The 16,173-nt window shown below is 29.6% G+C and overlaps 3 protein-coding genes across 5 annotated transcripts; 1 reads left to right on the plus strand and 2 right to left on the minus strand.

The window, feature by feature from the left end:
* Nucleotides 1–1,970: 1,970 nt before the first annotated feature.
* Nucleotides 1,971–5,458, minus strand: LOC115724691 (uncharacterized). 2 transcript variants are annotated; one of them, XM_030654030.2, is made up of 3 exons: nt 5,162–5,458; nt 3,577–4,766; nt 1,971–3,022 (listed from the first exon to the last, which is right to left on the minus strand). In XM_030654030.2, the coding sequence occupies exons 2-3, from the start codon at nt 4,714–4,716 to the stop codon at nt 2,126–2,128; spliced, it is 2,037 nt and encodes a 678-aa protein (XP_030509890.2). In that variant the 5' UTR covers nt 4,717–4,766; nt 5,162–5,458; the 3' UTR covers nt 1,971–2,125. The 2 variants fall into 2 exon arrangements, with proteins under 2 accessions (XP_030509890.2, XP_030509891.2); XM_030654031.2 differs by having other exon boundaries at nt 1,977–3,022; nt 3,577–5,458.
* Nucleotides 5,459–7,825: 2,367 nt separating this feature from the next.
* Nucleotides 7,826–10,863, plus strand: LOC115724627 (heat shock cognate protein 80). The gene is made up of 3 exons (XM_030653957.2): nt 7,826–8,196; nt 8,567–8,708; nt 8,798–10,863. Exons 1-3 carry the CDS (start codon nt 8,074–8,076, stop codon nt 10,630–10,632), a joined length of 2,100 nt encoding a protein of 699 aa, XP_030509817.1. The 5' UTR covers nt 7,826–8,073; the 3' UTR covers nt 10,633–10,863.
* A 680-nt stretch (nt 10,864–11,543) lies between these two features.
* On the minus strand, nt 11,544–14,750 carry LOC115724628 (calcineurin B-like protein 3). 2 transcript variants are annotated; one of them, XM_030653958.2, is made up of 9 exons: nt 14,563–14,750; nt 13,535–13,623; nt 13,276–13,430; nt 12,723–12,805; nt 12,582–12,641; nt 12,388–12,496; nt 12,160–12,293; nt 11,955–12,067; nt 11,544–11,852 (listed from the first exon to the last, which is right to left on the minus strand). In XM_030653958.2, exons 3-9 carry the CDS (start codon nt 13,397–13,399, stop codon nt 11,795–11,797), a joined length of 681 nt encoding a protein of 226 aa, XP_030509818.1. In that variant the 5' UTR covers nt 13,400–13,430; nt 13,535–13,623; nt 14,563–14,750; the 3' UTR covers nt 11,544–11,794. The 2 variants fall into 2 exon arrangements, with proteins under 2 accessions (XP_030509818.1, XP_060972777.1); XM_061116794.1 differs by lacking the exon at nt 14,563–14,750 and adding an exon at nt 14,311–14,531.
* Between the last annotated feature and the right edge of the window lie 1,423 nt (nt 14,751–16,173).

Genomic DNA, 16,173 nt, shown 5'->3' on the forward strand with positions numbered 1-16,173 from the left:
AATTTAGTAGATATCAAAGTTCGAGGTGCATAATTTAGTTCATGGACAATCACCAAATTAGTTAAATTAAATGAAACTGAACAAAAGTCTTTAAATCCAACAATCTCAATAGTTCATGAGGGATTTTTTACTGCCAGAAAAGTTCAGGGACATAATTTAGTACATGTCAAAGTTCAGGGGACAAAAATCATAATTAGCCATAAATTTAACACTAATTATCTCATCATTTGTCATCACAAAATTTTCTCATCCATACAATAAAATTTACAAAGAGTTTAGAATGGTTGGCCTTAAAACATGTGATAAATTGTGATGATTATTGTATATAATTAAATAAAGCACGAAAATGACTGAACATACAAAAATAAAAACATGTGATAAATTACCAAAAAGACAAAAACAAAAACAAAAGGAAAAGGAAAAAATAATGAAGAACTAATAAATGAAGAAAAAGGAAAATTCTTAACTTGATTTTAAAGAAAGAAAAAGAGATACATATAGGAATAAAGGGGTGGACTTTTACTTTGCCAAGTGTCTCTTTTAATTCTTAAAAAAAAAAACCAATATAATTCGTATATGTTATTTAATTAAATTAGAAGAAAAAATTTCTCCTCCGAAAATAACTAATGAGGCCTAAATTATATATTTTATTGGGGTAAGTTGAACAAAGATCTTTTATTAATCAATTAACCAAATTTGCCTCTAATTTTATATTTATTTGAAACATACCTCTTTTTATATGTATTGTACCCAAAATACCCTGACATAAGAGAGTCACATGGAGAGTATCTTGAAGTGACAGGGGCAAAATTGGTACAATGTTTAAAAAAAGAGGTAAAAATGATAGACTTTAAAAAAGAGGGTAAAAATGAAAGAGGACAATATAAAAAGGGTATAGAGTGTAATTTCCTCTATTTTATTCTCAAATTGCAAATAACAATATAATGCGTAAAAATGAATTATATTGTGCCATTTTTTTTAGAAGTGTTACTTTTATAATATTTTTTTTAACTTTTTTTTTTAAATTGACGGTTTGAGTTACTCCGGTATTTTTTATGTGGATTATTATATAAATTTTAGTTGCGATTTAAGTTGCTCTGTTAGTTGCTATGTGAGTTTTTATGTAAATTTTCGTAAAAATATATAAAAAACCGCTTTTAAATGTAAAAAAAAAAAAAAAAAAAAAAAAAAACTCCAATTTATTTTATCTTCAAGATTTTGGTTTTTCGCAACACAAAATTTTGCTTCAACAAACTTTTTGAGATTTTTAATACTTTATTTTGTATACATTATTTTATGTAACATGTTTCATTTCTTTTCTTTTCTTTTCTTTACTTTTTTTTTCTAAAGAAAAATTATAATCTAATAATTATTTGGTTCTTAGAGTAAGCATCTTAAAAGCTTTCATGGTTAGTAACACACTTTTTTAATAGTGAAGTTTTCTTCTTTCATCTTTTTCCAAATGAATATCATTTACATGTTTCAAAAAGAAATAAAATATGCTATATAATGTAGATAATTTTTTTCTCACAATTTGTGTAGAAAGATTGGTCGTTATTAAACTAAAAAAGTAGAGTTCATTCTAACATATATTACAATTAATAATATGTACTTTACAATACATAATAAAAACAAATAAATCATATAATTATATTTCACTACAAAAAAATTTATTTTTACTCACAACAAAATTTGTGACTAAAAGTAAAAAAATTTGTGACTAATTTTAAATCATCATTCTCATGTTCTGACTAAAAGATCCGTGACTAAAGGTATTAATCACAAAAATTACAATTTAGTAGAATAATATTTTTTTGATGTTTTTAGCACCCATATTAAATAATAAATAATAATAATTGTTTGCTACCAATTTTTTTGTAGTAAAAACTTAATAATTACTACTTTTAATATACACTTTTCTTTTTCTTTTAAACTAACATACACATAAGAAAGATTTACAAAATAAAAAGTATAATTATACCCATGCATACCATACAATAATTAAAATATATACAATATTCTTGTTTACAAATAGCAAATATTCCAATTAGAAGAATTTCCAAACCTTAAATTCACACAACAATACAAATTACACAAATATAACCAAGAACAACAAGGTTATGCCCTAAAGCAATCCTTCACATGAACTACTCCACTTCTTTTGACAAGCAAAGGCCAAACACTCTTTCATGAACTCCGATTTTGGAGGAAAATCCTTACATATCTCTAATTGAGACTTTAGCTTTATCATCTCATGTTGTAGCTTTTCCATCCGTTTATTTATCATTGCGGGAATTTCATGTTCAAGTCTTTTTGCTTGAGTACCAAAGAAAGCCGGTACAATTCTACTGAGTAGATAGAAAACTACAAAATCAACTTCGAAGCCGACATCTTTTACTATTTCTATGTTGTAAAACCACTCCGTCATAAGATCTATGGTGATGTCAGCAATTTTGGTGGTGCCCATTTTTTTCAAAATCCGACACAAGATGAAATAGAGGACACTTTTCCCTTCTTTTGATAACATCTTATCACAATTCAAACTAATGTCGCCATGCACACTTAGTAATCTTTTGAAAACCGATGCCACAATATGAGGTATTTTATAACCTTCCACGGTCACAAGCTTTAAACCCAAATCTTCGGCTTTCAATTCTCTTGTTTCTTTAGAAAACCGGGGCACAACAATTGTTTTTACAAAATGATCTAAATTGTATTCTAAAGAAGAAAGTTCCAAAATCCAATTAACATCTTCATCTTCAAGATTAGACTGAATAGTATTGTGACTGTGCTTATGTTTTTCGGGTTGTCCTTTGATTTTCGACCACGAATCATCCCATACATAAAATTTCTTTAAATAATCTTTGTCTGATTGAGGAAGAGCATTCATGATATCAATCAATATTGAGGGAGACTTGGCTTCATCTTCTTCCATTGATGTAGGTGTATCCCATTCCAAAGACCAAAGATCTTCTCCCATAATTCTGAAAAGCTTTCGACCTCCTTTAAATATATTTATAACCTATTTGCATTCATCAAAACAAAAAGTTTGGGTTATTAAAAAAAGATGTATTGTCCAAGCCAAAATAAATAAATAAATGAATTTTTATACTACATATTGAAAATTTTAATTTTTTTTACTGTGGGACAGAATTTTTTTAATAAATGCTGTGTAAATTTTATACTATGTACTGTGTTAAGTTTTTATAGTTATTCCACGGTTATTTTTTAGTTATTTCACTGTTGTTTTAATTATTCTGTCTTGTTGTTTTATGATTGTTTTCTAAAAAGACAGCATTTTTGTAAAATATTTCGTGTGACGGTAAAATTATAAATTTTTGTCTAAAATTCAATATTTTTGTAAAAACTCATAAAAAAATGATTCTATATAACTCTTGTTAAAAAAGTTTTAATTTAAAATAAATTTAACATATTTTTGAAAACCTCTCCTAATGAATTTAAACTAAAAAAATTTAAAAATAATACTATCATCTATTATACATAAGCAAATCTTAAGCATATATTTTCAATAATAAATAAATTAATGTATTTTAATAATAAGAATTATTATCGTACCTCTTGAATAAGACAATGTACATGTGCAGCATATTTACATGATGCACAATAGTACACACGTATTCGTGGATCTCTTTCCATTTCACAGACATCACAATAATAATCTTCTACACCTTCTTCAGTGGTTAAACACTCTAGAAGAAACAGAGAATGAATGTGATACTCATACTTAATTATAAACGGTAGTGGCCCGCACAACAAGTGTGATTTGAAGTTGCATTCCAAACAATAAAATGCATAAGGAGAGGTTTTACAAAATTCTTTAGTGTCAAGTATAGCAGTTGATTGCTTGCAATAAGAATCATAACTACTACACTGATCATCAACAAGAATGTCACCTTCTGAAGCAAAACAAAGAAGGTGTTCATGATATCTATACTTGATAGACCCTTTCGCATCTATTTTAGTTGCAACGCATTTCAAACATAACTGAAAGCTACACTCATTACATTTGAAAATGAAGATTGTTGTGTAGCTTTTGTTACATAAGTTGCATTTATCATTGAGCCAGTTGAAATATTGTACGTGAAGAGTAAGAAGACCATGGTTCAAATGGAAAGGATATTGAATTTTTGTTGGAAATTCTGCACATGACTCGTGAAGGAAATACCAACAAGTTTCGTTGCAAGTATAAACTGGACTACCATCACTAATTAGTGACTGACAACCAAAACAAAAAATAATTTCATCAACAATGTCTAGTGGGATACGAACCAATGGATGTAGATGAGTAGAATGTTGAATAATCGTAGTAGTAGTTTGATCGTCAAGGTCAAGTACTACTTTTTCGATTGTTATGGGGGCTATGATAGCACATTTTACGTCTAAGTGAAAATCACATTGGAAACATGTGAAAGTGGGAGAATTAGTATAGTAACTTTCACATGAGTTGCACTTATAATAATTTTGACCGAAAGACACCATAAGAGTGTGGAAAGGGTGTTTAGGGTGATGAAACAAATATTGCGGCAACTCTGCACACGATTTGTGAACGTAATGTTGGCACAAATCGCAAGCGTAAAATGGAGCTGTGAAATTAGGAAGACAACATATTTTACATCGAAGAGTTTGATTTAGAGATGTAGGATCTTCTTCTTTTAGGATGAAAGGATGCTCATGAGCAAAGTGTTGGAGTTCCATTGATTGATTTTTCTATGCCTTTTTTATCAATTAATATTCCAAGTATACACCTGCCAAAATACATAAGTAAATTAATGAATCAATGAAAAAATATTAAATAATAAACATTCATGTGTAAGTGTGTAATAATTAAAAAAAAATGATTTTGTTTTCTAAGTAGAATCCCTATGTGTGCCTAAATAGCTAGATATAATTCTAATTTCCTTTATGTAATATTATTTGTTATAATTATATAAAAATAAAAATAGCATAACATATTAAGTACAAAAAATACGAAAAAAAAAAGAACCATTATATTGTCAAAATACTTTCAACTAATTAGTTTGCACTCTAATCAAGTTATATGATCATAAAATTATTAATTTCTATAAATGTAAAAAAAAAGAAATTATAAAGACAATACTAGAAGAGAATAATTAGAAAAAGAAATTAATCATGAAAAAACCTTCACTAATATGAGAAATCACTCTGCAAAAGTGTAATAATTAGAGAAAAATATGAGATTTGAGATTTGTTCATAAAATAAAATTGAGAAAATTAATGATGCACAAAATGAGAAGTTATTGGTTTTGATTTATAGGCAATAAGAGAGTAAAAAAAAATTAGTTAAACTTGAAAGCACGAAAAGAATTGAACTTACAATAAAATAAACACAAAAAGAATAAAAGCAAAACTTAGAACAAGAAAATTCTTAACTTGATTTTAAAGACATATTAGAATAAGTTTGTCATAATTAATAATGTTTTTGTCCTCCAAATATCAAATCATGCATTTTAAATTGAGTATTTTTCCGGCTAAACCTTTTAAAATATTATTTTAGTAGTAAAATCCTTCAAATCACATAACTATTAGCAAATTTAAAGTGTTATTTATTTTTCACAGTTAACTGCCAACTTGAATTGCTTATGTGTATACTCTTATAAACGTCGTACATTTATATTGATACACTTAATATTATTATTTAAAAATTATAACATATTTTTTATTTTTAAATTTTATTGCATGGTTTTGCACTCTGCATGCCATTTGATAGTGTAGCGTTGATTCTACAGAATAAGGATCTTGATCGATGCCACGATTTGTAGTTGAACTTTTACCAAAGCTTCTAGTAATCGTTTATTTCTTAGAAACTGGGATAGAGTATAATGATGACTATGTCTGCATTGAGTGTTACTTTTAGGGTGTTTCTGTTGAAATTTTCTCAGTATTGTATCAAGCAACGCTATTCTTTATGTGATGGGTTAAAGCAAGTCTAATTGAACTAAAATGGATGTGAGTTAGGTCTTGATCTATCCATTATTGTGGAAACTCATAAGTGATTTGGAAAGTGACTAATTGTTCTTGTTTTGTAGTGGAAAGGTTACATCAGTCAAATTTGGTGAACTAGACATATTTTTTGATAATTTTGGAATTTTGTTTGATGAGAATAATGGTGACAATACTATTCCTCATGATAATACTATGAGAAAAATAATACTCTAAAGATCTTAAAACTTCTAAATTCCAATAAGAATAAAGGAAAAAAATATCGCTGGAAAAAACCATGAAGATGAAAATTCACCCGTTAACATTAGGATTAGGATGTTGTTATGTTACAAAACATAACTAGATTTATATATTCTCGTCATGTTTAATGGACATTTTTTTTTTCTTTTGCAGCAATATGGTGGTCTTTCATATATTAAATCAAGTATATAAACTACTTAATTAATTAAAATCAATCAATTCTATATAAATACTTTCCAAAAATAAACAAATAAATTTCACCCAAATCAAAATTTCAATAAATCAGATCATTTTCAAATCAAGCAAAGGCCCATAACACTTGGGCAAATTTTAAAAGGGACTTTACATATCTACACTAAGTGGAGTAAATAATTACAAATATACCTAAAATATATTTATTTTTATAAATTATTTTATTAAATTTATAAAATAATCAACTTCTCTTAATTTACTCTAAAATACAAAATGTTTCCTTATATAAAGTTATGCATTAAATTAATAATTAGCAAGTAACATAAGCTACTTATCTTATAGATACCATTATACAAATTAGCAAGTAACATAAACTTATCTTTTATATTATTATTATTATTTATTTATTTTGATACCCATTAATATAAAATTACATATGATACCATTATGTAATAATAACACATTACATATTATAACAAATTATTTTCAATACCAATTAATATTAACTTATATATTATACCAATAAACAATTAAATATATGATACCAAATTATTAATTATGATAGTAAATAGTATAAATTAGGAAAGTATGTGATTACTAAATATCAATATTTTAATACTTATTTTTGATACATTTTTGTTGTATTAAATTATATTAAATGTATCTCAATCAATATATCAAATCGTGCCAAAAAACAAAAAGAATAATTACATAATAAGCTATTTTTTGTAATTTTTTTATATTTATACGTTTAAATAATTTTTTTTTACATAAATTTTACGGTATGCTATAAAAATATATATAAAAAAAAGAAAATAATAAATAATAAAAATCAACAAAAATAATAATAAAATTACAACATAAAAATACACTAATAGATAGTATTTTTCATGTAATAAAATTACAAAAACCATAAAATGTTAGAAATTCTACACAGAACATATTTTTATAATTTTTTGAGGAAATTACACTCTATATCCTTTTTATATTGTCCTCTTTTATTTTTACCTTCTTTTTTAAAATCTATTATTTTTACCTCTTTTTTAAATATTGTACCAATTTTGCCCCTGTCACTTCAAGATACTCTCCATGTGATTCTCTTATGTAAGAGTATTTTGGGTACAATACATATAAAAAGAAGTATGTTTCAAATAAATATAAAATTAGAGGTAAATTTAATTAATTGATGAATAAAAGAGACATTTTTCAACTTACCCCTAATTTTTTTTTTTTTTTTTTTTTGTTTATTATCTCAAAACAAAATGAAGAAAAGATCTATCAATTTAGGCCCATAAAACTTGGGCCAATTTTGAGTCAACCAAGGCCCATAAAAAAGCCCACATACACGTGGCAATGTGCCGCTCTTCAAAATTACATAAACAGACTTTTCAAGCTTCTGGAAAATTCTTAAAAGAATATTCAAATTAATTGTCTAAAAAAAAAAACTTAATAAATTAAACAAATATGTATATATAAAGCAATTTAATTTAAAATTAGTTATAGAAGGATCTAGAAACCCTAACAATCTTCTCTTATATATACTTCGCTTCCTTCACTCCTCGTCTATCTCTCTCTCTTATTGCATAGTTCAGTCTTCGTCTCCATTTTCCAAAACCCTAGATCTAAGCTTTTTCTCACAGAGGTTTAGGTTCAGCTACTATGGGGGATACCGAGACCTTTGCTTTCCAGGCTGAGATCAACCAGCTTCTCAGTTTAATCATCAACACTTTCTACAGCAACAAGGAGATCTTTCTTCGTGAGCTCGTCAGCAATGCTTCCGATGTATGTATTTTCTTTCTCTATTTTATCTGTTTTTGTATGAGCAGATTGTGTATTAGGTTGTTTTGCTGTTGTTGAATATGTTTTTGATGTGTTTGTATATATTAGGATAGTTTGATTATGGAAAATGATGATAATTAGTTTAAGAACTCGGTAAAGGAATTTTTCATACATGCGTGTGTGTATATATAGATTAGGTTAGTTTGATCGTGGATTGGTTGTTTTAGTATTTGTAGGTTAGGAAAATAATGATAATTATGGTTTGAACATGTTAGAGAAGAAAACTTAGTGTCTGAACGGCTTTGAATATATTGAATTTGAATATTATTAGGAAGAAAAAATGAAGATTGATTTTGGATGTGTGTAATTACAGGCTCTTGACAAGATCCGTTTCGAGAGTTTGACTGATAAGAGCAAGCTAGATGGTCAACCAGAGCTCTTTATCCATATCGTGCCTGACAAGACTAACAACACCTTGTCAATCATTGACAGTGGTATTGGAATGACCAAGGCTGGTATGTATTATTACTTTGAATTGTGTTTGGTGAAAAGTACTGTTTGATCTGTAATTGTTGTTTAACTTTGGATTGTGTTTTTTGTGTAGACTTGGTTAACAATCTTGGAACGATCGCAAGATCTGGAACCAAGGAGTTCATGGAGGCATTGGCAGCTGGTGCTGATGTTAGTATGATTGGACAATTCGGTGTTGGGTTTTACTCAGCTTACCTTGTTGCCGAGAAGGTTATTGTGACCACCAAGCACAATGATGATGAACAGTACGTGTGGGAATCACAAGCCGGTGGATCATTCACTGTTACCAGAGATACTTCCGGTGAAGTTCTTGGTAGAGGTACTAAGATCACTCTTCACCTTAAGGAAGATCAGCTTGAGTATTTGGAGGAACGTAGGTTGAAGGATTTGATCAAGAAGCATTCTGAGTTCATCAGTTACCCAATTTCTCTATGGGTAGAGAAAACCACTGAGAAGGAAATCTCTGATGATGAAGATGAGGAGGACAAGAAGGATGAGGAAGGAAAGGTTGAGGATGTTGATGAGGAGAAAGAAAAGGAAGAGAAGAAGAAGAAGAAGATCAAGGAAGTTTCACATGAATGGTCTTTGGTTAACAAGCAAAAGCCAATCTGGATGAGGAAGCCTGAGGAAATTACCAAGGAAGAGTATGCTGCTTTCTACAAGAGTTTGACTAATGATTGGGAGGAGCATCTTTCTGTGAAGCATTTCTCAGTTGAAGGTCAATTGGAATTCAAAGCTGTCCTCTTTGTTCCCAAGAGAGCACCTTTCGATCTTTTTGACACCAGGAAGAAACCCAACAACATCAAGCTATACGTCCGAAGAGTTTTCATCATGGACAACTGTGAGGAGATCATTCCTGAGTATCTCAGCTTCGTTAAGGGTATTGTTGATTCCGAGGATCTTCCTTTGAACATTTCAAGAGAAATGTTGCAACAGAACAAGATCTTGAAGGTTATCCGTAAGAATTTGGTGAAGAAATGTATCGATATGTTCTTCGAGATTGCTGAGAACAAGGAAGACTACAACAAGTTCTACGAGTCATTCTCCAAGAACCTCAAGCTCGGTATCCACGAGGATTCTCAGAACAAGACCAAGCTCGCCGAGTTGTTGAGATACCACTCAACCAAGAGTGGTGATGAGTTGACCAGCCTCAAGGACTACGTGACCAGAATGAAGGAAGGCCAGAGCGACATCTACTACATCACCGGTGAGAGCAAGAAGGCCGTCGAAAACTCCCCATTCCTCGAGAAGTTGAAGAAGAAGGGATACGAAGTTCTTTACATGGTTGACGCCATTGATGAGTACGCAGTTGGTCAGCTCAAGGAATTCGAGGGCAAGAAGCTAGTCTCAGCAACAAAGGAGGGTTTGAAACTCGAAGAGAACGAGGACGAGAAAGCAAAGAAGGAAGAATTGAAGGAGAAATTCGAAGGCTTATGCAAGGTCATCAAGGATGTATTGGGTGACAGAGTTGAAAAGGTTGTTGTCTCCGACCGTGTGGTGGACTCCCCATGCTGTTTAGTTACCGGCGAGTATGGCTGGACCGCCAACATGGAAAGGATCATGAAAGCTCAAGCATTGAGAGACAACAGCATGGCTGGATACATGTCAAGCAAGAAGACAATGGAGATCAACCCCGAAAACCCAATCATGGACGAGCTAAGGAAGAGAGCCGATGTTGACAAGAACGACAAGTCTGTCAAGGACCTTGTGCTCCTCCTCTTCGAGACCTCACTCCTCACTTCCGGGTTCAGTCTCGATGACCCGAACACCTTCGGAAACAGAATCCACAGGATGCTTAAGCTCGGTTTGAGCATCGACGAGGACGCTGTCGAGACCGATGCTGAGATGCCACCACTTGAGGATGCGGAAGCTGATGCTGAGGGCAGCAAGATGGAGGAAGTCGACTAAGCTCTGATTTTAACCTTATGATTTTTAGAGTTTTTATTAAGTTTTTCGTTATTATTAAATATAAGTAGTGTTTTTTTTTTGGTTCTGGAACGTTTTTAATTGCTGCTACCGACTTTGGTGGTGAGTTTTTTATTTTCCAGAGGATTGTTTTGGACAAGTAATATTTTGGCTCTTTTTTTTTTCTTAAAATTTAAAAGCTCTTTTAGATGAATTATCAAATATTTTGATCTATCTGCTTGCTTTTTTTCTTTTGTTTTTGTTTTATTTTTTTTACTAGTGTTACTGAATTTGTTTTGCTCTTTTTTATATGGTTGAGCAAACATTAGTAGTAGAAATTGTGAAATAAAAGTATCTGAAAAAATGCTTATATTTTTAGTAGTAGAATTAATGAAAAATGGTTTTTAATTGGGAAGAAATTAATAAAACAATTACCGCAAAAGAAAAAGAGTACATTAAAAATTAGAAAGAAAATGTTTTATATATATATATTTTAGAAAATTAATGAAAAAAAATTAATTGGGACGAAATCGAATTCAGGAAAAAAGAAAAGCTTTTCTTTTTTAATTATTATAACTGGGAATTTTATCTTAAATATATATATAAAAAAAAGGAAAGAAAAGATATTAAAGAGATTGATTTAAGTAACAAATCGGAAAGTAAAATTGATTTGAGTAACAAATCATCAACTGTTTCAAAAAATAAAGAAAAACAAATCATCAAACAATAAAGGAAAAGAAAAGATTGATTTAAGTAACAAATCATCCAACAATAAAGCATTACGAAATTTCCAAATTTATCAAGAAACAAAGAAAGAATCCCAATAATTGGTATTTGCTACTTTTATTATCATTAACAAAATAAAAGAAAAAATAAAAAGAAACTCAATAACACTAATGAGATTCTCATAACAATTCAAATCCCAAACTAAATAAATTTAATTCTGATGACAACTAGAGTCATATGAACAAATAATTGTTATTTTCTTAAATAAAAAAAAAACACAAGCCAAATAGCGTACAAAGAACAATAAAAAGAAAAATAGTGCAAAAAACAAAAAATATCCCAACTCCTTTACATGAGAGAGCAAAATAGACTGAGTCTTGAAATGTGGAGAACACAGCAACAGAATTCTGAGTGTTCTGAAATTCGGTTTGAATGTTCTTCAAGTATCGTCCACTTGCGAATGGAACACAAAGCTCGGGAATGTAGTGGTGATGTCTCTGCTCGATTCAACACAAAAACACCCGACATAAGAATAACACAAACAAACACACGAAAAAGCAAACCCAACTATACGATCATGATCGAAAATCAAAGCTTACTTGAGGTATTGAAGTGTCATGTTTTTTAAGAGAGATGGGTGTCGAAGAACAAGACTTCTCCACTCTTCCTTGTCAATCCTCCCATCATGTTTTGTATCGGCTTCCTCAAAAGTCTATAACAAACAACTCAGCTATTAGTATGATGTTATTAATCAAATGGTTTCGGTAAGGAGCTACTAAAAACAGAAAGAATGTGGTAGGTTACCTTGTCGATTATACTTTCAATGACATCGTCCGATAAATTCATGCCAGATTCTGCTAGTGTAGCCACTACCATTTGCTTCACCTCTTGCCTTTCGATGAAGCCTTGCTGTTTGAGATCGTACAGCTGAAACGAGACTGTGACAGGAAAACAGAATATGAAAATGTTGCAATTCTCATTCTCATACCGAAAATAACAGACGAAAAATTCTATTGGTTTAAAAGGAAGTACATTCAATCTTGTCATCGATAGGGGCATTGGGGTGAAAGACAGAAAGGGCACGAGCAAACTCTTCGAAACCTAGTATTCCATTGTGTTTTATGTCGAACAAGTCGAATACCTGAAATTTAAGAGAGAATATATATAGCACACAGCTTATGAAAATACTGAAACTGATGTCACATTCAGACAGATATAATAATTACCCGATCAGCGAATAAGCTCTCTTTCTTATTTGTCTTGAACAAAGCCAGTTGAAACTCTTCCTACAACACAGGTGTAAAGCGAACGAGTTAAAGACTACTTAATCTTAATCACTTTTTAAACCACAAAGGAAGATAACAAACCTTGTTAATTAATCCATCATCGATCACAGCACTGCTGATCTTCTTAAAAAGTTCATAAAGCGCTTCAATTTCGCTTACACTGACTGCATTCAATAGAAATAATTTTCCATTGTCAATAGGTAGAAATAGTGCAAATAATTTCCAATGATTCCATACTTTAAACTCTTTCTTTCTACAATCAATAAGCAAAGAATATTCATTGATTACTCCTACTTTATACTCTCTCTCTCTCTCTCTCTCCTTTTACTTTAGATTCTCACTGTGGAAAAAGGCAAACAATTTGCAATGATTCCTACTTTTTTTCAACAAAAAAGAAAAAGAGGCTCCTCACCTAATCCAAACATTATTTAGGTACTTAAAAAAATAGTCAAACCTCAAAACTTGTTGGAGCAAACCACACAAGATTGAACATTTGAGCTACCCTTCTTGGGTTTTAAACGATTCCTACTTTAAATTATGATAATTTGACAATTAGATTGAATTATTCAGCAAAAGCAATATAATATATGAAAATTTTCACTAATCTATTTTGGTTGAGAATTCAGAATCATACACACAGTCTCCCCTGCAAGAACAGCGGGGTCGTCTAACCCTCTCGATTGGTTATACAAGTCGAGATCAAAGCATCGCAATAGGGAAGCAAATAAATGCTTAAACCCATCTATGCACTGCAACATGATATTTTCTCTAAATCAAAACACTCCATATCTGTTCAAGGAAACCGATAAAACATGTGTGAGAAATTCATAAATGTCTTGAATTCGATCGATACTACCTTCAAAGTAATGAAAGAGCACAATGAATGAACAAACCTGTTAACCATTTCCTACTTCTGATATTAAGCTCAACTACAAAAAGATTCTTCGAATTTTCGACCACCAAATATTTTATTTATTTGTCCCTGGAATTAACACAATATGATAAAAGTGTTCAATGTTGAAACAACTTAAACATGTAAATGAGTAAATTTGAGTCCTAAAAGATTGAACTATCATATCATTACTCATAAAATAAGAAATTTTTAGAATCAAATTATTTTCATGTGAAATATCAAGATTGTACTCCTCTATATGAACTAAATTGTTAGAACAATGTTAAAGAAGTAAAAGTTGGAATCAACACAGTGTTCAATGTTGAAAGAACTTAAATATGAAAAAGAGTAAATTTGAGTCCTAAAAAGGTTGAACTATCATTACTCTTATGAAATAAGAATTGTTTTAGAGTCAATTATTTTCAAGTAAAGTATCAATGTTAAAGATATAAACCAAGCATATTATTAGAACAATGTTAAAGAGAGTAAATTTGGGTCCTAAAAGATTGAACTATCTTCATATATATCATATGAACCAACCAGATTGTTATAACAATGTTAAAGAAGAAAATTTTGAAGCTTTGTTACAAGCTACCATGTTAACTAAAAAATTCCACCATTTAAATTTTGAAGCAAAACTTCAAAAGATTCAAACTTCCACATACCCAGAAAGCTTAAATTGCAATTCATAAAGAAAAAATCAGATATTATAAACACAAACAGAAGAACAAAAATCGAAGAAACCTATTTCATACAATTAAAGAAGAAATCCCAAACCTATACACAAGAATTACCCATAACCAAGAATTCACCAATTTTTCAAATCTGAATAAATGGAACAAAACCAGATCCAAGATCCCAATAAAGAAAGCCAAAATCCCATTACGAAAGTACAAAACTTGAAAGCAGACAAACGATCCAATAGTGCAAAAGGAAAATTCCCAGAAAAAGAGTTGAAAAGAAAACCCCCAAAAATGGGTTATCAAAATATTGGAAAGATCATAATGAAAAGAAGAAAAAGGAACTCACTTTTTTGTTTAATGCGTTTGGATTGAGAGAACAAAAAAGCAAGTGAGTAGAGAGAGTTGAGTCGAGTTGGTGGCTTTAACCAAAAATTGGGAAGATGACGAATTTGACAGATTATTCATATATGTATATAACAACTCTATATATTGTGATAGAATTATGGTCTGGAATTTTAAATATATTAAATTAAATAATAATAATGATAACAAATAATATTATTTATTGTTTAGAGATATGAATGAAATACTATTTAAAAATAAAAAAAGAAAAATCACTTCTTATCTTTTTTGTTTCTATATTTTTAATTATTTTTTTTATGAAAGGAGAAGTATTCTTGTTAAATCAAGAACAAAATTACATCACTCAACATTATTAGCAATAAATTTATTATGAGGATATGTTGCTAGCCAAATCGAGTTTTTATTTCACGTTTAATCATATCACTAATGCGTTTAACAATAAACGATCTAAGATGAAAAAAAAAAAGAAATTTTTACTAACACAAATAAAATAGACCACAATCACTTCTTATCTTCTTTGTTTCTATATTTTTAATTATTATTATTATTATTTTTAATGAAAGAAGAAGTATTCTTGTTAAATCAAGAACAAAATTACATCAATCAACATTATTGGCAATAAAGTTATTATTAGAGGACATTTTCCTTTTACTTAGAAAGCCAAATCGGGCTTTTATTTCACGTTTAATCATATCACTAACCAATGAACAATAAACGATCTAAGATCTAAGATTTTAAGAAAAAAAATAAAGATTTTTAGTAACACAAATAAAATAGACCACAATAACAACAATTAACATATGACATCTTAGTTGTCAAATCTAAACTTTGCAATCTAAATACACAATGAGCCGCGTTATAAAACTCACTCATTTATAGATCTTACGCATTAGCGAAACAAAAAAAAGGGTAAAGAAAGAACAAGTGATCATGAATTTCAACAAAATTATTACAAATCGGACAATAAGAAAAAGCAATAGACAGTTGTAACCTTTGGAGTTTATCTCTGGTCAACAACTAAGAGTTTACTATCTATCAAAGCATGAATCTATGCTTCAAAATCGAGAACCTCCATACTCAAGAGTATAATATACTTTCTCAACATCAAGAATAGAGTTACAAAAATTGCTAACATTAAACTTTTTATTTACAACAGCAACAAATATCATGGAATGAGAGATAGTCTATTTGAGCTTGAGGAGTTTTTTCCAATACCAACTCGAGTTCCCTTTAGTCATGTGTTCCCAAAAAATCTTGCCCTTTCAATAGACTCTTTGCACTTGAGTTTAGAAAAAAATATCTCAAATGTATTTACTGACTATTGTTTTATTTCATTCAGATACTTGTTTTGGAAGATAAGACTTTATCCTAGGAAGCACAATGAATCTTATATTTGTTATCTTTGTTACCTCATATTTTCAATTATATTATTGTCTATTATATTTAACAAAAATCCTCAAATTATTCTTGAAAATAATATAGTTCTCTCTCTTTTTTTTTTTTTTGGTTATATATAGTTAAGAAAACATTTAAGTTAAAGTGTCATTTTTGTTCTCTTATTGTATGACATTTCTCAATGTTTTATTGTAATTTT

This window comes from Cannabis sativa, chromosome 6 (assembly GCF_029168945.1).
Source record: "Cannabis sativa cultivar Pink pepper isolate KNU-18-1 chromosome 6, ASM2916894v1, whole genome shotgun sequence".
In the NCBI taxonomy this organism is placed as follows: Eukaryota; Viridiplantae; Streptophyta; class Magnoliopsida; order Rosales; family Cannabaceae; genus Cannabis; species Cannabis sativa.